The sequence below is a fragment of the Caloenas nicobarica genome, chromosome 2 (assembly GCF_036013445.1).
Source record: "Caloenas nicobarica isolate bCalNic1 chromosome 2, bCalNic1.hap1, whole genome shotgun sequence".
Classification (NCBI taxonomy): domain Eukaryota; kingdom Metazoa; phylum Chordata; class Aves; order Columbiformes; family Columbidae; genus Caloenas; species Caloenas nicobarica.
Window position 1 is genome coordinate 112,318,921 of NC_088246.1, and position 25,497 is coordinate 112,344,417.

The 25,497-nt window shown below is 37.4% G+C and overlaps 1 protein-coding gene across 1 annotated transcript in view; it reads left to right on the plus strand.

Annotated features, from left to right (window-relative positions):
* LAMA1 (laminin subunit alpha 1) overlaps window positions 1-25,497 on the plus strand; it is a 104,354-nt gene that overhangs the window by 54,395 nt on the left and 24,462 nt on the right. The window contains exons 22-40 of the mRNA XM_065627943.1: window positions 1,244-1,380; window positions 4,197-4,433; window positions 6,789-6,932; window positions 7,298-7,477; window positions 8,093-8,278; window positions 10,030-10,157; window positions 11,158-11,278; window positions 11,416-11,553; window positions 13,236-13,357; window positions 14,253-14,339; window positions 14,586-14,779; window positions 15,841-15,983; window positions 18,771-18,869; window positions 19,790-19,901; window positions 20,058-20,220; window positions 22,523-22,733; window positions 22,965-23,081; window positions 23,159-23,322; window positions 24,405-24,543. Of these exons, the coding sequence (XP_065484015.1) occupies window positions 1,244-1,380; window positions 4,197-4,433; window positions 6,789-6,932; window positions 7,298-7,477; window positions 8,093-8,278; window positions 10,030-10,157; window positions 11,158-11,278; window positions 11,416-11,553; window positions 13,236-13,357; window positions 14,253-14,339; window positions 14,586-14,779; window positions 15,841-15,983; window positions 18,771-18,869; window positions 19,790-19,901; window positions 20,058-20,220; window positions 22,523-22,733; window positions 22,965-23,081; window positions 23,159-23,322; window positions 24,405-24,543 (2,822 nt within the window). The remainder of the gene's footprint in view (window positions 1-1,243; window positions 1,381-4,196; window positions 4,434-6,788; window positions 6,933-7,297; window positions 7,478-8,092; window positions 8,279-10,029; window positions 10,158-11,157; window positions 11,279-11,415; window positions 11,554-13,235; window positions 13,358-14,252; window positions 14,340-14,585; window positions 14,780-15,840; window positions 15,984-18,770; window positions 18,870-19,789; window positions 19,902-20,057; window positions 20,221-22,522; window positions 22,734-22,964; window positions 23,082-23,158; window positions 23,323-24,404; window positions 24,544-25,497) is intronic.

Below are 25,497 nucleotides of genomic sequence, written 5' to 3' on the forward strand. Positions count from 1 at the left end.
TTTCAGCGATATATTTGTATTTAACTCTGGCAAAGGTCAGTTGTTTTGATTGACTGTCAGTTGTTTTGATTGACTATGTGGAAAAATCTGTAGAATTGTCTCCTGATACTTTGATTAAGCTATTGAACAAGACCTTTGATTGCTTATTGTGTGGTTCCTTGTAAAAGGGTGGTGACAATGAAATAGCAACTCATGAAGGTTGCATAGGAGGAATATTACATCCTAAATATCATCTTTGTCTCTTCCTTTACAAAACCCTTCAGTCCTTCAGAGAATAGAAACTTCTTTTTTTTCCTGCAGTCGTAAAAGTTAAGAGCTACAACTCTTAACAGATTTGTACCTTGTTTTTTTCATTTAATTCTTAAATATATTTTATACTTTAAGATGTCATTGAATCTATTTTCCTATCATCACCTGAGTGTGTACAATTTTTAGATACAGAGGAAAATGTTAATCCAAACAGAGAACATGCCATAAAAACCCCTAATTTATCATGTTAAGAAGATGCCCTTTTCAACACAATATAGCTAAAGGAATGCCTACTTTTCTCCAAACGGACAGAAACATTTTTTCATGCCTCAAATAGTATAGTAATATGAAATCTACAGTAAGATTATGTGACAGGATTATGTTTTGGAACATACATACCGTGTCTTTACTGAGAATCAAAGATCCTTTAGGTATGTTTAACTGTTTCAGTCTCAAAAATTTTGTCAATGTTAATAAAAACAGTTTTCTGAACTTTTGCTTTTTAGCAAGAATAGTATTGCATTTCTTAAATAGACAAATGCTTCCTGCAGCAGTTATAAAAAGTTACCCATCTATATTGTTTGCTGAGCAGTTATTGCAAAGTACTAATTCCTGAGATTTATTTTTCACCTGCTTGAGAACATTATCATATCTTCTGCTGAGTTTTGTATCCTCTGTACTAGAATTTTTTTCCTACAAATTTAGTCTTTTCCACCATAATTTTGTTTGGCTTTGTTGGTTCCCCTGTGAAAATGAAGCACTGCTTTTTAAACCACCGAACAGGCTATGTCAAGATGCAACAGTGGACTTTCAATAAAAAGATTCATTGTCACTGTGGTCATAATTTGTTTCTCAGTGATTAGAGATGGCAGGGATAGTGGAATGGATAAACTGTACTGCATAATTAAGAAAAGTAAGACTATTAGTGGACTTGCAGTTTCTTCTCTGTAACTAATGCAAGAGTGATGTTAATTGAGCCCTGTTTCTCTTGCAGCCTGTGACTGTGCTCATACTCAGAACAACTGTGATGCTGATTCTGGCCAATGCATTTGTCCCCCTCACACTCGGGGACCAAAATGTGAACTCTGTGAAGAAAATCACTGGGGACTCTCTCCTAAATTTGGCTGTAAGGTATGGTAGGCTGGCTGGGAAGCCATGGCTGTTAACTAATGTCAGAACTGGACTCTTGTTTTGAGAACCTCGATCTTGATTCTCTGTCTCAAAGTGTTAGTGCAACATGCTCACATTAAAAAAAAAAAAAAAAAAAAATCAGACTAAAGTGTTTATAGAGGAGCCTCCTAAGAAAGCTGTCTGAAAATACTGATCAGAGTGCCTATTCTGAATACGTGCATAGATCATATTAAAATTTTGAATTGTGAATTCTAACTTTTAATTGCTTAAGCAGTGATACTGAAACAGATTTATAGCAACAGTTGATAACAAGAAATAGTTTCTGTGCTAATCAAGGAGTGATGATATTGTGGTTTTAAGAACAATAAAATCTAGCTTATCTTGACAGTCACTGCACACTTTTTTCTGAATATTTAAAATTAAAATGGTATAAGGTAGTTAATGTTTTATGAAAGGGAAAATGTTAACTGCCATTATCTCAGATTAGTATGTATAATTAAGCAGTAAAATGACAACTCAGTGCAGATCCAAGGAATATCAACCATTTACGCAATTAGGTTCATGCAGTAAATTCCTGACAGATATGGCATTGGGCCAATCTTTATAAATGTTGAGATTTTTAAAAGCCTCAGAATTACATAAATGTGATAAGTAATTTCAATGGAGGAAAACCACAAATATAATCAACTTGACGAGGTCTGTCATTGTATGCAGTGAGTACTTGACAAGTACAAGTATCAGCCAAATTGTTTTCTCTTTTTCTCTGTTTAATTTTTTAGAGTAAGGATGATAAAATAGTCCTATAATAGCTCTTCAGTGTTTACCATCTTGGTGATTTATATCAACTTACTTGGCAGCCGGTCTTTAAACTACCAGCTACTGTCATTGTTACCTAATGTCGCACAAATACAACGTGCTGGTCCCTGTGTATTTCCCTGAAGTGTTCTTTTCATGGGGTGATTCCACAGCACTTGCTAATGGTCAAGTTTAATTAAATATGTAAGTGCTCACTTTTGCTAAGTTGTTTAGCATTCCTTTTGGTTACGGCATCACAGTAATTAACACGAATTACTCTAAGGCAGGGGTGTCAAACTCATTTTCACAAAGGGCCACATCAGCCTTGCCTCCTACATGTAGGAGTAGTTACATTTATACAGTCCTAAAATTACATTTAGCTCTTTGAAGGCACCCGCAAGGCTGATGTGGCCCTCGGTGACACTCCTGCCTTAGAGTAACTTGGAGTTACTCCTACATTTATACAGTCCTAAAATTACATTCAGCCCCTGGTGAAAATGAGTTTGACACCCCTGCTCTAAGGTGTTTTAGTTACTTTCTTGGTGCAACAAGCAATACTGTGATCTGCAGGTAACAGTCCCAACGGAGGCTCCCCTGTGCTAAATACTCGGCTCTGGCAGGTTGAGATCCAGTACAATGTCTACTGAAAAGCCCTGGAAAGGCTCTTGCACGCTCTCTACATGGATGAAATGGGGGAGAAGCTTTCAGAAGCCCAGCTGGTCTGTTTTTGCAACACAGATTGCATTAGTGGGATATTTCATCTGGCTTTGTTTCTTACAGTTTTCTTGGCGTTCAGCATCCATCTCTGGGTGCAGTGATGGAGCAGAGCTGTAGTCATGTTTTGCTTGCAAACGTTTTCAAGTGTGCTGCGGCACAGTTACTTGTACCTTAGAGCCCTTATTTATCTTAATCACATATTGATAGAGATAGAAGTAAATGCAAATTATTTCTATTGTTATGATTCCTAAAATTGAGTTTAACATTAAAAGCTTTAGACCTTTAATGGTATCTGGGAGCCACAGTTGTGAACTTACTTTGGTCATGGTGTGTTAGACTAAGCAGCGTGGTACCTAATTCTCGCTGCTGGAGTAAACACTGCTTAATACAGAGAGTACTAATGATGAGCAGCAAACTTGCTACAGGGTCCATAGTAATGCTAATAGGTTTTGTGGTCCCTGTGTAGAGTGCTTTACAAGGTAAGGATTTTCATCTCAAAGTGAGATGATGATGAAAGAAGACTCGGAAAATACTGACAGTCAGGTGATGACAGATGGAATGGACTTTTTGCCTGCACTGTTAGAAATAACTACAGAGCAAAACTGGACTTGTTAAGTAACCCCAGGTATGAAATTAATACTGCAGATTAGATCTGCTTCAGAAAAGAATGACAAATTAAGTACATCCACTTTGCATATTTGTAATAACAGATTCATATTACTGATTGCAGGATGGGCTCTGCCAGGGAACAGTATTCCTTTGGTACTGAGCTGCAGTGTTACATTGAGCTTCCCACCTTTCGATGCAATGAGATTCTTGGTTCCTTATCAAATACTAAGTGGAACTTGAGCAAGATGTAGACCTTATTAATGCTTCTTGAAATCTTAAAAGAATGTCAGTACTAAGATTTTTCTTTCTATGATATAAAATTGTTGTACTTATGGATTTCTTTCATCCAACATTTCTATACCATTATTTTAGTTTATTTGCTGCACTCAATACATAGGAATTTAAATTAATCCTTTTGGAATTTTTTCTGGAACATGTTCCTTCGACTTTTTTGATTCGCAACCCAGATTTGGGAATCAACAGAGACTCTTACTTTTTGCCATGGGCTGTTCTTTGTTCAAATACACACTAAAAAACCCATTTCTATGTGGAAGATCTTCCCTTTTATTTTTGTATAGTATTTGTTGACAAACATTTGAGTTTTAAGGGCCATTCTAAATTTACTGTTCTGTTTCAGTTGTAACAAAAGTCTTTAAAGATCTGCTATTTATGAACATTTCTTCTTTTCATCTAAGGCTTGCAACTGTAGTGACACTGGTTCAGCCAGTCTCCAGTGTGATGTATTGATGGGTCAGTGCCAGTGCAAAGTTGAATTTGGAGGACAAGACTGTTCCAGGTGTGCATTAGGCTACAGGGACTACCCAGACTGTGTTGCCTGTGACTGCGACTTGAGTGGAACGAAAGCTGAGATGTGTGGTGACACTGAAGGAAAATGTGGTTGTGAAGAAGAAACTGGCATCTGTACTTGCAAGGTACTGAAGTATTCAAACACTTTTGGGCCAGCATTGGGGCTTCTCTGGTCATTTGTTACATAAAAGTGATGGAAGGTGTAGTGCTGAAAGGACTTCAGAAGTCAATCTGCATCCCTTCTTTGAGATGGTTCCGAGTACACCTAAGTCACCCCTAAAGGATTTTCCATGCTAGTGCAAAATAGGTCTTATTATTCATCGGCTGTGTTAAAAATTTCCAGATGAGGTTCCCTACTTAGACAGACACAACACAGGTGGAGGTAGAAGAAATAGCAACGTTACCAACATGGCATTGTTATTTCTGTTCTCAGAAATTCCTGTGATAATACTAGACAGTTTCTCTCCTACCTCCCTTTGTTTTGTTTTATGTATCCAGATAATTTTATTTCCAGTTTGTGGTCATAAAAATATTGTGGCATGGTACTGTAGTTCTCTTTTATACAGAATTAATGGAATTTGATGTGGATGTATGTTAAGAAGTCAGGATCAAGACGCATTGTAAGCCTAATCACAAAAAGTCATTTCTAGCTGACTAATGCCGAATCCTTGCTGTCTTTCTAGTCTTGTACAGGATTTGTTATATTTCACAGCTGTGGTCTCACTGCAGTCCTGCATTGAAATAGATTACATTTATTAAACGTAAGATCTGTGTGTTTATTCTGTACTAAGTGAATTTCTGTAACCACATCATTCTTATAGTACATTCAGAGTCCTCTTTTTTTGTGGATTACTATAGTAAGATAGAAATGGATGAGGATTTATGTCTTGCTCTTCGTTTTTCTCCTAGATTTGTCTGCCTCCTTCTGAATAGGACAAAGTACTGGCCATGAGTTCTAGTGCAAAATTTCTGTAAATACTTTTTAATATATGGGAATGGTGCTAGTGACTTCAGCGTCACTATATTTGTCTGTATGATGTAAATGCCTTCTGATACTGAGAACAGTGCCATATAAACCATTTTAATGGTACACTTCTTACGTGTTTTATTTCTCCTGCTTGCTTTTGTCTACTGTTTTATTTTGCCTTACAAATAGTTCCAATAATAATAGTTTGTGACTCATATACATTATTTCTTAGTTGCTATTTAAAAGGTTTTTTTCCTCAATACACACAGAACATTGGAGAAGAACCAGCTGTAATAGTTAAAAGTATTCTGATGCAATGAGCCATACAGAGAAAATGTTTCCACCTCAAGCCAGGGAAAAAAATTCCTTCGTAGACTCTAGGAATACTTTGCTGCAAGAGTTGCACTTCTGAGTGCAGGTCATATTAATTGATAAAATCTTGAAGTTTCTGAGCAGACAATCTCTGATTAAAAGGTTTATTTCTTAACTTAAAAGCATGCTGTTTTGGCAATGAATTATTTCATTCTCTGTGTAAAGATAGACAGCACTTCTACAACTTCTTCCATCCTAGGTGTGAAAGCATTTTAAAAAACTAATTAAATGTTAGAAAACTCCAGCGAAAAAGCTATTATATTCTTACTTTCGTTATACAAATGGAAAAAATGAAATACAGAGGAGTTTTTTCTGCTCATACACACATGATTTTCACAGGTTTTCGAACAGCACATTGACTTAGATAATAAAACCTGCTCTTCTGAAAATCCAAATGATAATGATAGGAAGTTTCCTCCTAACATTTTTAAAAATGTGGTTATGTTGCAAGTTCAAATTTTTTTCCTATGCTATAACCAAAGGCAGTGCTTAAGAATAGCTCATGTGTATTGCTAATAGTGAAGTCTGAATTGACATTCTTGTATTAAAAAAAGGCAAAATTAAAGACAGATTTAGTATAGATTTTTCTGAAAAGCTGGGAATCTGTTCTTGAAACACTGATATAAAAGAATTTACTTCAAGGCCATAAATATATGCTTTCATAGGACTCCTATCTTCCGGTTAAAGATGCCAGTGGGCATGGACTGTAGTTTTGAGTGTTTCTTCAAGTTGGACTTACCACTTGAGAGTTGAGTGCAAAAAACCACACACTTGGGAATAGGTCCTCTGATTCCTATTCATACTGAGGAGGTTCTTTGGCTTTGGGAGCCCATTTTCCAGATGGAGCGGTGAGGGAGAGGGAAAGATTTTTCTGTCTTGAATGGAAACATAGAGCTGCTAATTTTTGCTAGAAAATCAAATACATGAATGTTCTGGTGTTTTGTGGCTTGTGTATTTTTTTTTTTTAACAGTACTGGAAAATAATGAAAAAATAAGTACTGTATAGTAAAACAGAATAGATACACTAATTGGCTTCCTCTTATGTAGTTTACATAGCAACTAGTTTTTCTTCCAGCATCATCTTTCATTCAGCTAGGAAAGTAACATGAGTGTACTGTTGTGTTTTTTTTATTTCTTTCAGGAAAATGTATTTGGTCTACAATGCAGTGAGTGTAAACCTGGAACTTTTGCTCTGTCTGCTAACAATGCACTAGGTTGTACTCCGTGCTTCTGTTTTGGGATGTCCACATCCTGTTCAGAACTAGAAGATCATGTGAGAATTCCTGTAAGTAAAGCAACATAAATATAGCGATACAGTTTTGTGTTATTCTCATGTTAGGTACCACACTGGTGTGACTAAGGTTGCATGCGTTTCATTAGTCAGGCTGACTGTAATTGGCTGGCTTACCGAGGCAGTGGCACATGGTAGAACAAAAAGGAAAGCAAGTGGTAAGTGGTCATAGTCTTATTTCTGAAACCTTGTACGTCACTCTTCACTTTAAAAAAAAATATTGAACATGTTTCCCAATTTTTTGGTTTGAGCATTTATCTACAATGGACTATTGACTGTCTCAAAGCAGCTAAAACTGTTAACAGTGAACACTGGAACAGAATATTTTTGTTCAATGAGTCCTTTGCTCTGTGTTGCAGATAACCTTAACTCCCGATCAGTCTATTCTGCATGTAGTAGCTCCAAGTAACCTGACTGGAACAGTGGAAGGAGTATTTTTGCAGTTTCCTGATATTTTACTGGATGCTGCCGTAGTCAGAAAATACTTAAAGACAGAAACATTTTACTGGAGGTTACCAGAGCAGTTTCAGGGAGACCAGGTAAGATCATTAAATACTTAGAATGCTTTGTAGATAATGTATTTATTGTCTAATAGTCACTCCTTTATTGAATAATAGTCACTTTATTTGATAACATTTTTCTGCGCTAGTTCTATTCTTGTAGGTCATCATATTATAGACATTAAGTTGCTGATTTCATTTATAGCAAGCATAAACTATATGCTTACATTACGCTTTCCTAATGAGATTTTTCTTGACCCTGTAAATTGGTAACACCCACATTTAATTACCATGTTACTCTTCAGAGATCGCACAGCAGGGAAAAGAGGGATATATTCAATTTTACTTTAGCAACCTGAAAGAGTTTTCAGCCTTGATGCTAGATTCAGTATATAGATCATGGAATCTCTATTGCTTAGGAATTAAATGAATATTGAGTACGTACCTTGAAGAACCAAAGAAGAACCTGAGACTTCTTTTTTGAAATATGCATTTAACCTTGGTGCAAAAACTGCTGAGTTTAACTCAATTTTCATGTTTTATTGTCAATTCTTCAAAGAACTGACAGTTTTCAGGTCTTCTGATGACATTAAAATATTTTCAGCTAGTAGCTCTAACCTTGGAATAAATAAAAGTAATTTTTTATCAAAACAGCTCATGGCCTATGGAGGGAAGCTGAGATATACTGTTGCGTTTTATGCTTTGGATGGCTTTGGAACCTCAAATTTTGAGCCACAGATTCTAATGAAAGGAGGTCACACCAGCAAGTTGGTCATCTATGTAGACATCCCTTCTCCAGAAAATGGAGTAAGAACTGACAAAGAAGTAGAAATGAAGGAGGTAAGCCAAAACATTGGTGTAGAAATATTTCCTTTCTTCCATGAGATTTTACAGAAAAGCTCTACATATTTAATGAAATACTTCAAAAAAACACATATCTGGGAATACTAAGTAAGTCTGCTGATGATACAAAACTGGGAGGAACTATTGACACCCTCGAGGGCAGAGAGGCCCTGCAAAGGGATCTGGACAAATTGGAGAACTGGGCAATCACCAACTGCACAAAGTTCAACATGAGCAAGTGTTGCATTTTGTACGTGGGACACGGCAATACTGGCTGTACATACAGACTGGGGAATGAGATGCTGGAAAGCAGTTCTGCGGGGAGGGTTCTGGGAGTTCTGGTCGACAGCAAGTTGAACAGGAGCCAACAGTGCCCTGGCAGCCAAGAGGGCCACCCGTGTCCTGTAGTGCATCCAGCCCAGCATTGCCAGCCAGGCAAGGGAGGTGATTGTCCCGCTCTGCTCTGCACTGGTGCGGCCTCACCTGGAGCACTGGGTGCAGTTCTGGGCACCACAGGATAAAAAGGTTATAAAGCTACTGGAGAGTGTCTAGAAGAAGGCTACAAAGTTGGTGAAGAGTTTGGAGAGGAAGCTGTATGGGGAGTGGCTAAAGTCACTTGGTTTGTTCAGCCTGGAGAAGAGGAGACTGAGGGGACACCTCATTGTGGTCTACAGCTTCCTCAAGGGAGGACTCTTCTCTTTAATGACCAATGAGAGAACCCAAGGGAATGGCAGGAAGATGTGCCAGGGGAGGTTCAGGCTGGACATGAGGAAAAGGTTCTTCCCCCAGAGGGTGGTGGAGCACTGGAACAGGCTCCCCAGGGAGGTGTCACGGCCCCAAGCCTGACAGTGTTCAAGAGACTGGACAACACCCTCAGACACATGGTGTGGACTGTGGGGTTGTCATATGCAGGGACAGGAGCTGGACTCGATGATCCTTGTGGATCCCTTCCAACTCAGGACATTCTATGATTCTGTGATTCTATATCTGATGTCAAGAAGGCTGAGCAGTAAATCGAGCACTTGGATTACAATGTGTCTATTTTAGGGGAAAAAATGGCTGGGAATATCACGCTATAGAAGCAATGAACATTTCAACGTTGTTTCCTAGTTTGGAAGTGCTGAAGATGTTGCAGTGGCAAGCTTTTCAAACACAGACTCAGATTTCAGTGGTAAATGACAGACAGTCAGGTATCGTCACTCTCAGGCAGTCTCATAATTTTGTAGCCTGTGTGTTATACTCACAGCCCAGGAGCATCAGTAAGTTGCAGTAGTGTTCACCAGACAAATTCAGAGGAGGTAACAATGGTGTCCTTTGGTCTCTGGGGACTCTGCTGACTGGGGCTGAGGTGAAATCTAGTCTCTCTTCTTGAAAGGAGGCAGGATGCAGTTATGGCAGCTGTTTCTAACTGTACATAAAATGAGTGCTGTGAAGTCCTGGTCTCTTGGCTGTCTGCATTCTCCAGATCTAGCCAGAAAAAGGTGTGCCTTGCAGGCCTGGACTGTCTTCCTATAGAAACCAGTCATGGGAGCTGAGTGGAGGGAAGGGGAGGAGAAATTATATAAACCCATGTCTTTTTCTAACATAGAACAAGATTTTGGGTTTTCTGGGACCTAAACTTCAGACATAGTCACTGTGACTGCATTTCTGAAAGAACATGTAAGGAAGAACAGCATTACCTTGAAGCGAGGTAACCTAAGTAACCTTGAATGCTTGTGGTTTTAATAAGACATGTTATGTTTCCCTAGGATTCTTGGAAGTATTTTAACTCTGTGTCTGACAAACCTGTCTTACGTTCTGACTTCATGTCTGTGCTAAGCAATGTTGAATACATCCTTATTAAGGCAGCTTATGGCAAAGGATTACAGCAAAGCAGGTAAAGCAATCTCTGATTTACTGTAATTTAAACTAGAAATAGTCCCAACTGAGCTATACAGTAAAGTTTTAACTCAAATTAGAGAAATTTCCTATTTCCTATTTATGACTTTTTTCTTCCTCTGATAAGAAAACACAACCTTTAATGACACCAGAATCCCTCTTTAATTCTTTCTGTGACACACTAAATGTCTTTGCTGCTTACTTTGATAGAAAATTCCATAAAGAACCTTGCAGGCTGATGCAGTGTTCTGCAGGATAGGTGATATAGTTAGATGTTTTCTAAATTATTTCTTTCCCATCTTATTTTATGACTATTGAAATCTGTTTGTTTTTTCAATTGAAACAAATGGTTCCTTGAGTTCTTGGTTTGTACCAATCTAGGTCTCTCTTATATCTTTATGTACTTTGAGCAGTGGTAGTAAAATATTCCTGCCTCAGAATGGTAGCATTTTACTGCCGTTTTGAACAGAACTGGGTTACTAATGAGAGGGAGGAGATGGGATGTGGTCGTTGGCATCTGTTAGTTCAGAAACCAACATGACAAGCAGAGATGCATCCCATAGAAACCCAATATTTCTACATATTCACAGCTCAGAAGAAGTGTGATTCTGCCTCCAAATTTGGGATAATTTTTGATTCATAGACCCTCAACTTATCTTTTCTTTAGCTCTGTCCAAAAATCAGTGGGGCAAAACGGATGTATTTCTGTCTAGCATTTCAGAGGCAGAAATATGTACTCTTGCATGGCAGGCTTGTCAAGTTTCACAGACCAGTGGGAATCAACTTATATTACTTTGAAGTACTACTGATTTGGTGGTTGTAGGTCCTGAAATCCCATAAAAATGTAAGGAATATTCAGATTTTGAGATATTTAGGAAAAGGGGTTCATGTGAGATTGTGTGTTAGCTCTGACCTTGAAGCATAAAAATGTTTGAATCTCAGTTTTGATGCTAGGACTTCTCTAGATGTTCACACTCTCTTCTACATATATCTTGTAGAATTGCAAATATCTCAATGGGAATTGCAGTGAAGTTTGAAGAAATGCATCTAGGCAGAGCTAGAGCTCATCTTGTAGAACAATGTAGATGTCCTGCTGGTTATGCTGGATTATCCTGTCAGGTACAGAATTCTTGAATCCTTTTTATGTGTCTAATAGTGAAATAATAAAAAAGTTACTTAAACTCCTTTTAGAATTGTTTGTAACTGTTGATAGCCAAAATCATATATATTTTCTATTTTACTCTCCTTAAAACTAGAGCTGTGCTCCAGGATACTACAGGGGAAAGAAAACAGAGCTTGATGTAAAAGAGCCTCACGCTCTGATTGCACCTTGTGTGCCTTGTCAGTGCAACAATCACAGTGAAACCTGTGATCCTGAAACTGGAAAGTGCTTGGTATGTACAATTTCTACATTTTTCTGTTGGTTTCACCTGAGCATACAGTGGCAGTAACCTATGGAAAGCTTTTCTGGGAGAAGTATATGGCTGTACTATGTGGATAAAGTACAATTTCCCCCCCAGCTCTGAAAAATGGAAAATCTCAGTAGTATTTCACTTAGGGTCCATTCAGTAAAATTATCCAGCTTTTCGGGAACTAATGTCTTCAAAATCGTTAATTATTTTACTTTTAATTTTACTTTAAAAATAACTTGTGTATTAGTTTAGTTTATTTGTTTTTCTCTGCGGCTTTTTGGGCTTCTGTCCTTGATCTGGCCAAGGTCTGTGTAGTTACACAAAAAATAAGTAAAGGAAACGGTAAGCCATACCGTACCACAGACTAGGTCAAAGTCAAATTCTTTGTCTCTCAGGAAGAGCATCCTCTGGGCAACTTTAAGTGAGGCTATTCTAACTCCCAGAGACTAGAGTAGCATAAGGATATGCCTCAGGTAGGTTTATTTGCTCACTTCTCTTATTTTATCCCAGAGGTTGCAAAGAGGGGCCACATCTGACTAAAACATTGCCTCTGTCTTTTGGGCTGACAGCCCTGTAGACAGCAAATTCTCAGCTAACCAAATAAAACACATTAAGTCTGTTCTCTGTTATGGCTCAGTATTATTTCTTAAAGTTTTTTATTTCAGATTCTTTGTTTTTCCAGTGGTAAGTTGGTTAGTTCAAAGCCAACTCATGCTGAATTCATTCTAGAAGTCAGTTTTTAAAGTGAGTTTCCTTAGTCCTTTAGGCTTTTGTAAACTATTCTGTAGCTTTCAGATTTGTCCTAAAGTATGAATCTCGTTAATAAGAACTATGATTCTCATTTCTACAAGGCCAGAACACACAGGTCTTTCACACTAGTGAATACTAGTCATTCTTCCTCTCAGCTTCTCATTGCAGGGGTGGCAACTCACTCGCATGTTAAGATTACTACTTAAACATTTGCGTCTGAGTAGTGTAGGCAAAAGAGATGGCTTTCTCCTCTGACTTCTGCTCCCATACAATAGGAAGCTGCATTGCTACTGCTTAGTGTCATTGACTAACCTCTAAAATATATGCATTAGCAAGAATATGAATCAAAAAACAGGGAAAAAAAAGGAAGAAACTGAATTTTATTCACTTTGGTGACTAGTCAGTTGAATTATGCTTATAACACCAATTTAATGTATCAATAGCACTGGCTATTGATCAGTACTGTTGACAAATTAGTGTGTGTGAATCCTAACTGCAGATGATCCTTGGTTTATAGCATTCAAATGCATTTACCGAAACACTGAAACTTTATATTTTTCATCGTAGTATCCCGCTTAACTTTTCCATCAGTTGCTTTTTATTTCCTTTGAGGATTTTTTGCTTTGTACCATGATTTCCTGGCCTGAATTGGATTAATAGAAGCATAACTATATAAACTTTAATGGAAATGTAGAACAGAAGTTAGGTCAGCCTGCCTGAGGAGTTATTCGTATAAGAATTCTGCTTATTTTTGCATGAAAGGTTGCTCCACTCAGAGAATGCTGACCAACAGGCAGTGACATTTAGAGGTGATTGTTGGAAATTGTATACATTTATTGATTGAGGCCAAGATAAAGTTCTTCTTGTTGTTTGTTTGTTGTTTTAAACTGTCCAAATTCATTTTTGTGTATCAGAACTGCAGAGATAACACAGTTGGTGATTACTGCAGTGCTTGTGCCCCAGGCTACTATGGGAAAGTAATTGGATCCGTCAACGACTGCTCTCTTTGTGCCTGTCCCAGAGCCAACCCTGTTAGGTAACCAGAATTTATTAAATCCAATGTACATTTTAGCATTCTGGATTTCTTGTGCAATATGTACCCCCTCCTTCTCCCTCCATGATATGACAACAGTAGTTACCATGTCCTTAATTTTTAGACATTTGAAAGCTACCCATTTTAGTAAATTGAGCTTACATTCTGAGTTGTTCACTGCTACTGGTAACTCTGTGAGGTTTTAAAATAAAAATATCAACTGATAGAATAGTCAATTTTTTCTTGAAAGTAGATCAGCCACATAGAATGTTTTATAGATAATGGAGTAAGTTGCTCTGACATTATTTAGTTTCAAATGTGTGTCTCTTTCTACTAACAATGCTTTTGTGTTTAGAAAGATTCAGGCCATTTCCAGTCAATGCAGGAACTTTTCATGAGATCAATCCTAGGGGAAGAATAAGTATTCTTTTGTTTGAAATTCATACATATGGTTTTTTTTGTAGAGGAACAGTCCACTTCATATTTTGAAAATCAAAATGCTATGCAGGCTGGTTTTTTTCTCCAGAAGTCTGAAAAACATTTGTTGTTTGCTTTTGGATAACTGAATCAGAATAAGAGTCTAGCGACTCTGTTCTCGTGAAAGTCTCAGTTAGATATGTACTATAGCCATGTCAAGGAGCATCCATTTTTCCTTGTCTCATCTTTTAAAAAAAGAAGGCCATAAGGTGCTTTGGTGTGTTATACAGTAATGGAGTTACATTGCAAAAGCAAACTTTTAAAGAAACAGATAATTTGAAGTGCAAATTCTAGAGCACTGCATCAGATTGAGCAGAGGATGCTGTTGCTTACAATATTTAACCTGTGGCTGAAGGTGTTCTCTGTCTTTGTATGGTCTCCCATTTATGTACTAGCAGGTATTTGTTTATCCTTCCTCCAGTTTTAGTCCTACCTGCGTCCTGAAAAATGTTCAGGATTACTACTGTGATGCTTGTCTCCCAGGATATGAAGGACAGTACTGTGAAAGGTGAGTCACACATGATGTCCCCATTTATCCCCAGCTCCCAAGGACAGTTTGTTAAACATGAGCCATGTTTGTATTTAGAATAGATTATTCAGTGTTCATAAATATATGAATGAGTGCTCAAGGACTTACAGTGATTTATTAGTTACTGTTAAGAAGCCATTAATTAAAAACCTCAAAGATAAATGTAATGTCCAATTTCATGATGAATATCCCCTTATGTTCAGTGTCCCGTTCCTCCCTGTCTAGGTGCTCCCTTGGTTATTATGGTGACCCTCGGCTTCCCGGTGGCAGCTGCCATCTGTGTCAGTGCAATCCAAGCGGCTCTGTCCATGTTAATTGTGATCGAGCAAGTGGCCAGTGCCTCTGTAAGCAAGGTGTGACAGGTCAACTGTGTGACGAGTGTGAACCGAGACATCTTCTTGTGGAAGACGAGTGTGTTTGTAGGTGGTTTTAAAATTCTTTACTTTCCCGGTGCTCTTTGGTCTATTCCAGTGATATTTATGTGCGCATGATTATTCCTTGAATGATGTCAGGCCCTATTCTTTCTATGAAAAGAAAAAAATCTTAACAAATTGATGTCTCTGTAAAACAGAAGTTGCACTAGATAATCTCCAGAGATCCCTTCCAACCTCAACCATCCTGTGAACACAGAGGAAACTACAGTAGAGATCATAGCATGAGATAACCAGTTGATCCTTAAAATGGCTTATTTAGTGTTACAGACAAGTTTAAGGAAAGCTAATTTAAATACTTTTTTAATGTATACTTTTTTAATAATACTTTTCTAACATTATTAGAAAATGTTGAATTCCCGTGACATTTACCCTTTGGATATGAGGTTGCTGTAATAATACTTTTGGAGTTATCTCAGGTATGTAGGCATTCTCCACCAGTAATTAGTCATATGCTACCACTAATTAGTCATGCAATTCCTTATGAGAGGGCCGATAACAGAAAGTCACAGCAACTATAGTAATCTGCTTTTACAACAAATTGGGATTTAGGACTCAGCTTTTGCTTTGTATAAGTAAAAAACAAAACCAAAACCAAACACAAAACAACAACCAAACAAACAGACAAAACCAAACAAACAGACAAAACCAAACAAACCCAAACAAAAAACCTACCCAAAGAATAAATGGAATTATACCACTATAGGCTTGAATTTCCTGTCTTCCTAACCTGTTTGGGTGAATGTTAGTGGTATCACCTTGGGTTTATAGCAATATAGCTAAATAAGCTCAATAAGCTTGTAGTACAGCCAGGAGGATCAATAAGACCTGAATGCGTGCTGATCTAAAGAGGGTATGTTTGGAACAGGTCTATTCTTGGGGTAAGAAGGGGAGGGCAATACTACAAATCTGCATACTCAAAATTACTATACTTAGTTGCTCTTAACTCAAAAAGTTAAGGCACGTACCATGTAAATAAAAATAAATTTCAGTATTTGGTGTCATCTTAATACTAATATTGCTTTCTCCTATTAAAATGGTTTATTTAGCTTGCGATGACAACTGCACAGGAGTTTTATTAAACACTTTGGATGATCTCAACAAGGCCATACTTTCAATGAACCCCACTGGTATTCCCCTTGTGCCCTACGGGATATTGTCAGAGTTGGAGAATGCAACAAAACATCTGAAGGTAAAACGAGTGCACAAATAGCAGAAATGCTTGGTCACACCTTTGAAGCAAAACTTGCAGCCACTCACATATGCCAGTAATTTAGCATAAACCTTCCTGCAGTTCACAACTTGTGTGTGTATGTGTAAGTGATATCAGATTAAGACCGTTAAATTTGGTATAGAAATATACCTTTAAGTTATTTAGTTCCCTGTAGTACTTTCGTTTGTTGAACTAGCATTTGAATAAATGGATGAATATATTTTTCAGTCAGCACTGTCATTATTGGATGTGCTATATGTATGTGCTTCACCTGGATTATGTGATTGCCCAGACCTACTGAAAAGAAATGAAATAACCGTCAGCAGTGAAATAGAAACATCAGACCAGGTCTTTTTCTTTTTTTGGTCCATTTGTTAAAGATCTGCCAAGGCATAAATCTTGAGGTTGTTCCCCTGGAGTCCTCGGGAGGAATGGGTCTGGCAGGCTGCTTCTCCATTAGCCAGCATGCGTGGGATGCACCAGTTTGCTTTCCTTCTGGTTGTGTAGCTGTCCTCCGTCTCAGGACACAAAAGCCAGGTAGAATGTTTCAGTGTTCGACACTTTCAGGCTGCTTGTGGCCAACTTTCCTTCCAGCTACTCTCCCGCTTAAACAAAGGATGAATACCATATTTTGTGGCTCTAGAGTGTCATGTAGTGTTGGTGAGGATTAAGTTCATGTGGTCTCTGCACAAAGCCAGAGATAGAGTCCTCCCAAGTTCACGACCACTAAAATATGCGAATTTATTGATAACAGTCTGCTCAGCAATAAGACAAGCTCTAAGACAGAAACAAAACTATTTTTTTGTATTCCACCATATCACAATAAAACCAAAATAATGTGAGCCTTCTTGTGCTGCTGGATTGGGCAAACTAAGAGTTTGAATTAAAACTTATTCTGTTTAAGATGTAGGGAAGACTGAATTCCAATCAATGTACTCCAACATGTTAATAATTTCAATATCTAAATGCAAACTCGTTTAAATTACATGCTTATGCTTCAGCAGAGATACTCTTATCCTTTAGTTCTAGCTGGTAATATTTTAGTTGTAAAGCTTCAGTTATGCTTCTCTTCCTTTCTGTCATAAGGCATAAACATACTGAATTATTGTAATACTTAAAGAATACAGTTGACTTGCTTTTGTGCATCACCTTCTGGGACTACAAACATTCAATATGTAGCTTTTATTTAGCACTTTAATTATAAACCAAAGTCAGATCTTATGTGAAAATAAAAGCAGTTTAAGTTTCTCCTTTAGTACATATCTTTCTTTATATTGAAATCAAATCAAAGCCAGCTGTCACTCTCTTGAAAGTGGGATGCCAAAAGTGATATAAAACCATGTGACTGTGATGTCAGTTCTGTTTATATAAAGGCCAAAGTGTTCTGTATTCAGCTTAAACTTGAGGGTAAGTTAGTAGTCTCATAGTTTTTCTCTGGAAGTGGGTATTGCCCTCTTCCTGGCTAATCAAAGATGACCTTCCCTTTTGCCTTGTACCAAAGTAACTGTAGCTGGAAGCCAGAGAATCCTCAAGTTAATTTATGTGAATTACAGATCTTCTCTGAAGGACTGTCCCCTGCAACGTGTTGCGTCTTTGCCTCATGCTGGTTGCTTGGCTACTCTAGTATTTCCTCTTTTCTATGCATTAGGTGTGGATCTTTCGATAATGAGAAAGTTATCAAATCAGATCATCTGTTCCTCTTTGCTTCTGTGTGTCCAGTCCATCTGAGGACTTAGGCAGTTCTGATTTTCTAGTTACAGCCCCCTGTTTTACTCCCCTGACTAGCCAGACATACTTGCTTTCCCATTCTGGGTTTTCAAACTGGGCTTTTAAAGAAACTTTGTGGTGCTTTACCCGAGGAGGCTCAAGAGCTTTAGCTTGTGTTTCTTTTTCACTTGTTCTTTCCTTGTCCTGAGGAAAAGACTGAAATTTCCATTTGACACAAGACTGTCGGATACCCTATGTATTACTTCTTTAAAAAGTTGGGCAGAATGATACTTACTATGGTATTTACAATGGTTGGCTTTGAAGCATCCGAAATCTTAAAATAACTTTTACCAGACTTGCTCTCTTTGTAAGAGATGCCCTAAGTTTTTTTGCTTCTTTAGAGAAGTCATATTCTGTTGCAGGCCTTGACTGTATCAAATGTGATACACTTGTGTACAGCATCCTGTTTATTGCATATATAGAGCAATTTCGAGGTGACCTTGAAGCCAAATGCAGCCCATTATTCTCTCTTCTGGGTGAGAGGATCCACAGGGCTGCTTGTAGTTAACGTATCATGTCTGGAGGACCAACATCATGAACTCCTGAGTGCAATGCACTCTCCAGGGTCGTCCTCACAGATATAATAACCCAGATGCAGCTGTTTTGACAACACCTGTCGATATGGTGGCAACAGTGGGACTGGATGGAATCACGTAATTTGCTGGACCTTGGAACTTCTTTCTCAAAGTAGCTTATTTGGGCAGCCCCAGACTGTGGTGAAATTGAAAATCAGAAAAGCAGAAATTTTGCTTCCTTCTTATTACTTGGTTGAAAGTACAACGTGGCTGGATCCTTGTTTCTTTATTTAAAGAAATAACACACTTCACATGAACTGTATGTGTGTAATTAGTTTATGTCATCTTATGTGCTTTACAAATCGGTCATTTAAAACATATAAGTAATCTAAACAGTGTGCATAGTTATTTTCTTCCCAGGACTTTTCTGAACATACAACAATGTCCTTAAATTACAGTTACAAATTCTTCTTGTTTCTTATAGGCATCTATAGTTCCTAGAGAAGATCCAACTTACTCATTTTCTACAGCAAAAGAAAGTCTTCTGAGTGTATCAGGAGGCATTGATCAACTGCATGAAGAGGTAGGTGCTGGCTTTTTTATTCTTAGCCTTTCTGAAGAAATCCTTTGAGATTTCATAGCATGGTACATAAATTCATCTATAGAGTTCAAGGAAATTATTCAGTCCATTCTGTAGTCTTTCTGAGGAGGGCAGTTAATTGGTCTGTGGAATTCTTCTGCAAACTACAGTATTTTTTGAGATTGTCAGTTAGATTTTTACATGAAGCTTTTTCTCTAAAACTAGAGAAAGGGAGATAGTTTCTTCTCACCGGTTTTAACACATAGAGCTTACTCAAAATTATGTCACAGCTCAATATTCACCAAAAAGTCTTCGATATCTATAGTATTATCTTTAAAATGATCTCAGACAAAATAAATCTGTTGAAAATCCACATGAAATGTAGACATCATTTGTATTCTTTATTCAGTTCTAACACAAGAAAAATTGCAGGTAGAATAGTGACGATAGTACTTCAGCCATTAGATCTCATTTGCTGACCATGCATACCTATAATTTTCTGACCGTTTATACGTAATCTAACTAGGTGCTTGTACTAACACTGTTATCATTGCTCAAAGTGTTGTATCCAGAAGAGTGATTTTCTTAAAATACATTAATTGTAGCTAAAAAAAAAGGTAATGTTTACTTTGTTAAAGAAATAGCTTTGGTAGTTATGATCTTACTGATTACAAAAATAATTGATAACAAAATTCTTCACAGATATCAGAGGTTGGAACTTTCAATATAATTAAGGCATCTGCCAAACATGGAAGAATCAGAGATTTATGAATCAGCTAGATCTGCCTTATCAAAAACCATTGTTTCCTCTCACAAAGTTTTCTCAATATTGGGGAGAAAAGGTGTAAAAATAATAGACAAATGTAATGAATTAGTCAGTGGTTTGGGACAACTGCCAATTATTATCTCTGATTTTATTCTAGTCATCCAGATTTTTGAAAAAAGCTCAGCAGCTTTACACAATGACTCAGGAAACCAGGAATAAAACTCAAGAACTGACTGGATTTATTGACACAGTACATGAAACCATCAAAGGTATACTGCTTTCAAGATATTTCCACTTCTTTAAGATTTAGAAGGGTATTTCCTTTGCAACTTTTAAAGAACATGGAAGGTGCTGCAGTTTGCACAGGGAGTTCACATATATTCTTTTTTTAATGGTATGACTAAATTGTTTACTCTCCTACTCAGTACTTACTGAAGCTGCTATGTCACTAAATGAAACACTGGGCCTGGATCTCCCACTGTCAAACGCTACATCTCAGAGCCTGCAGGATGATATTTCTGCCCTTCTGGACATGTTGCGCAAGAGAGATTTTGTTCAACAGCACCGTAATGCTACCAGTGTCCTAAAGTAAGCCTGAAAACTTTATCTTGCTAATGTCTATACTATGCAATATTACTTTTTGTAGAGAAAATCTGGAGAAACATTGTGCCATGATAAGAGGCAGTATGTTGGATAACTAGTCCAGGTGGAGCTATATGAACTCTAAATTTGAAGTTAGCATTGTCTGAAAATATTTGGGCATCTCACATGATACTAATGTAGCCACAGTCTGTTCATTTGGATGTTCTACAAAATTCCATTACAATAAGTGAAAAAACTCAGTGGTTTCAGTTTGATTCAGATCTGGCCCTAATACACATCTCCTTGCTGGTTTGGCTACAGATGTTGTGGAACTGTCTCAGTCAGTTGCAAGCCCAGAACATGTCAGGTCTGCTGAAGGACGTGACGATTTATTGTCACTGAAATATGTATCACATAGATATGAAGCCAAGGCACTTGTTTCAGCATTCTGAGCCACTGTTTAGGATTGTATTCCATTGTCTTGATTTGTCCCCAGTTGCAAGCTATTTTAAAATGGCTTTTCTATTCATTATTTATTAGTACTTATTGCCAGACTTGGCAATGGAAAACATTGACTGTTCCAAAAGTCAGCAAAACTTTTGTTCTAATTTCAGAAACACTAAGTATTCCCATAGCCCACCAAAAGCGGTAAGAGTGTTAGCATTGGCTTCAAGGGAGAAAGATTTAGATCAGAGTGGAATATTTCTGAAAATCTGACTTTTCTTCATTAAATGCTTTGGATTAGGTAGGATAGAATGTTTATGCTGGTAGCGTATCTGATTTTGTTCAACAGGCTCCTGTGCTTGTCCTTGTACTGAATATTAAATTGTATAGAAGTTAAATGGACTAGAAATGTACCATTTATTGTTATATTTATTAGGAACCTCAAATAGTTTTTGCACTTACAAAAACATCTCAAAATGTCCTGTTGCATGGTAACAGAATGTTCTGATTTTCGACATTGACTTTTGAGCTGTTACACGAGGCATTTGTAAATCGACTTTTTCAATTATAGGCTGCTTTGAAACTTCTGAAAGTTCTAAGTGTCCTTTGACAGATTGAAGAAGAGAATTAATAAGATTTACAAGATTGCTTGCTCTGCAGAATTTATCGTGCTGTGCAGCTGTAAATGCAGAACTGATTTAAATAAACAGCTTGGCTGTGCATTTTTCAGGGAGCAGAAGTTACCACATGGCTCACAGTGGACTGAGCCTGTAATGACACACTCTTAAACAGTGTTCGTAACTGGGGTCTCTACACATTTGCCATGTAAGGCAAAGTTCCCAAATAATTTGAAACTTAACCTTTTTACTCTACACTGAAGTGGAAGTCATTACCGTCTGTAAAATACTTTCTTTTCTTGTAACTTTTTAAGGCTGTGGCTTGTGGGTGTAAGGACTCTTGATTATTAAAGAAATACATGCAAATGCACATCTGCTATTCAATAAACAAGATGGAATGTGCTGTATAGAATTATGAAATAAACTAGATTTTTATGTGACGTGAAATCTGATTAAAAGGGAAAAACGTTTATGTAGAAGTATCATTACAGGAGTTGCAGTGTGCAGTATATGTGCTGAAACAAAGAGAAACAGAGGAATAGACTTTGCAGATCATTTTTAGTTCAATTCCTTCAATACTGGAAAGTGTTCAAATGGAAAGTGTTCAAGTAGAGATGAAAATATTCCCAAAAAGAACAGCTGAAGTGATTAAAAGCTGACATATTTGAGGATATTTGGTATTTTCCAGATAACTTCTGTTATGGATTTAAAAAGATAAGTGCAGATATTGCTCATTTCAGTGTCCATTTTAATAAGGCTACTTATTTTTATTTGATATCTTAAATTTTCAGGACTCTTGGGTGTGTGTATATATATATCTTTCAGTTGTAGTTACTTGTTTCTTTCCAGTGTCAATCCTCATAACTGGTGTTTTGATCCTACATTCAAAATATGAATCACTACAGTTAAGAAATAGAGCAGTCCCAGAGAGGTGTTTCACAGAGGTTTTAATGTGGAGAATGTCCAAAGAAGTCCAAGCAAATGTGATTTATACTGGTCCCTTTCCCCTCTAGTCACCGAGGAAGTTTATGTATTCCTCCCCTCTCCCCCAGGCAGTCATCTTATTGTGTGGTAAGATGAGTAACTAAGCTAATGTGTATGTATACTATTATAGGAAAAAAAATGAAGGCTTTTGTAAGAAGATACATTTAAACTAATCTCACGTGACCCTAATTTCTCCTTGAGAAATCATGCCTAAGTTTCTCCTACGCCATTTATTTTTTTTTCCTGATTCCTCTCTTTGTCAGAGCTGCAGAAAATTTGTTGATCCGGATTCAGAAAGAATATCTTAAACCCCAGCAGGAGCTTGCTGAACTGAAAAAGGATGCAAGCCAGCTCTTATCAGAGCACAACAGCAGACTGCAAGATGCCCAGGACCTGGTGAATAAGGCGCTTGCTGACATCAGTGAGACCAACCGCTTGTTTCCTTTTATCTCGAGCAACCTGGCAGAGTTAAATGTAAGACTGGACAGTGTTGTTGCATAAGAAATGTCAACTATGGAATTGTGTTGAAAAACTGCTTTTTAGCCTTTAATAAATTTATACAGATTTAAACATATTAATGTATGCGATACCTTAAAAACTCAAAGGAAACCAGATCCCTGTTTGAAAACCAAAAGCTGATTATGTGATGTGAATTCATCTGTGCCAGCTGACTGACTACTATAAAACACTTAATTTGTGCTATAGGACAAAAAGCTAAATATAAAGGAAGGTGAAGAAGTCTCGACTGTGCTCATTAAAGAAGGGAAGGTCCTAGTGAACATTGCTGCTGCTCTTGCCCAAGATGTAAAGAGCTCTACATCTGTAAGTTCTTAGGTTCTTGACACTAAGAGGTGTATTTTGCTATTGAAAATAAAAGGGGAAACCATTTTGTTGTGCAGAACCTGGAGGTCCACCAGGATGAGTTAGTCCTATGGAGCACCAAACTGCGACACCATGTGGATAAACTCGTGATGCAGATGTCTGTGCGAGGAGTGCTTGACCTGGTATACAGAGCTGAGGACCATGCTGCCCAATTCCAAAGACTTGCAGATGCACTAGAGAGGTATGAAACTTGACAAATAGGAAATCAGGAGAGATTTACAATAGTATCTGGCAGATTTAATTTAAATAGGTAGTAGCTTAATCCACTAAAGTAGTTCCCTGCCCATGGCAGGGGGGTTGGACTAGATGATCTTTAAAGATCCCTTCCAACGCAAACCATTCTGTTATTCTATGATCAATTTTTATTCTCCATTTAAAGTCCTTTTTTCTTTTAATGCAGTTGTACCTTTATTAAATGACATAGAAGGAGTTGATTAGTCTTGCTTTTCAGGTGGCTGACTTACACAATAACTCGTGTATTATTAAATACTCAGTATATCATGGTATAACTTGAGAAGCTGTGTATGAATAATTCTTGACAATACGCTTGAATTTCATCAAGAAGCTATTCCTGTTGTGCCTCTGTTATTGTTGCTTTTAAACCATCTTTCTTGCAGAAATGAGTGAGTTGCAATCTCAAATCCACTCAAATGCACTCTTAGAACTTGAAAGTTGAGAAGCCATTCCAGTTAATTCAATAGAAATTAATCTTCTATCCCAGGAATCCTTCTAGGATTCTTGCTGTTTTGTCTTTTAAAGTTAGCAGATATGTGTGTTAAAAATTAAATCATACCAGATAGGAAAATTTACATGTGTTTTAAGTTTGAGAATACGAAATTTTAGTCTGAGTAACACTGATCAACTCTGACTTCACTGCAGTCAGATAAATTAAATAAAGCAAAATTTAATACAGAATACCTTTCAGATGCTTATAATTTTCTCTACTTTCTTTTGAGCTCCATCTAAGAACCTATTTCTGTTCTGTGTAGGTGATGTGATTGGTTTTTCATGCAAAATGTGACTTAAGTGGCTTTATAAATTGAAAAACTGACCACAAACAAAAAGGAATGAAATGGGGAAAAAAACAGATGAAAATCTTTTTTGAACTTAAACCCCTTATGCAACATAGGGCAAGGTGTGCTCATTTTTTCAGAGTGCATCATGTATCCTAGAAAGATGTGCATGTTGTAACTGAAGACATGGAATTTAGTGCTTGATTAAGCTATTATCTTGAAAAAAATTACTTGTTAATTCTGTATTTAGTGGCCTTTCTAAAGTAAGAAATGTGACTCTGAACACAACTGCTACTGTCTACACCCACTCCAGTGTTAAAAGTGTGATTGAAAGAACAGAGAGTTTGGCAGATGATGCATCTAGAGTTGTGAATGGCCCCTTGGATATAGTAAGTATCAATATTAGTATTTTAATTAACATCTTTCCCTTTCTTATTTTGGAATGTTTGTTTTTCACTTGCTGGAATCTGAGTCTTCTTGATGGAGCCTGTCCTACCAACTAGTATATCCTGTATCCTGAATCTGTACTCCAAAACAGTAACGGGGCACTTTCAGACAAAGCAGAAAAAAGCTTTTGAAGTCTGCTCTGGAATCGATCTAATTGATGTCCCTGCTCATTGCAGGAGGGCTGGATTCATGACCTTTGAGGGTCCCTTCCAACTGAAACTACTCTATGATTCTGTGTTCCGTTTACTTTGCTTTTCTCTCTGCCATAGTGCCATTTACGATTTCTGGGGTTTTTTGAATGTCTAATGCATGGTTAGCTGCACTGGACTTCATTCTATGAGTGCTTACATCAGTCATCTGACATGCATTCCTGTAGAACATAAGTTCCCAAACCTCTGGTGCTCGCTTTCACCTTTGGAATTATTCAACCATCTCCTCATTTGACGTGTCCCTCTTCCATTTCTACCTAGATATTCGCAACCACAAATATTTTGCTTAGTTGAGGACATTTCATAACCAAATGGATGTTTGTGTCTCAACTGCCACCCCTCTGCCTTACAAGATTATCAGGTTATTACGGTTACTGAAACAATAGATTAAAAAGACCTGACCAGTTATCAGTCTGACCTCATTACTTTTGTATTATTCTGTTTCCCTCCCCTTTTATCTCTTTCTGCTTTTCATGATTGTAAAACCGAGGAAGGAATGGGCTATGTTTTATAAATGCCGTGTACATTATGCCTGAAGAAACAAATATCTGACATATTTACATGATAGTGATCCAAATAGTTGGCATTGTTTTGTGAGCTTGTTCGTGATTTTATAGCTGTCTGTCTTATTAAAGCTTTGCACAGCATGAATTCTTCAAGGTGCTTTTCTAAATTTTTCCGGTTGGA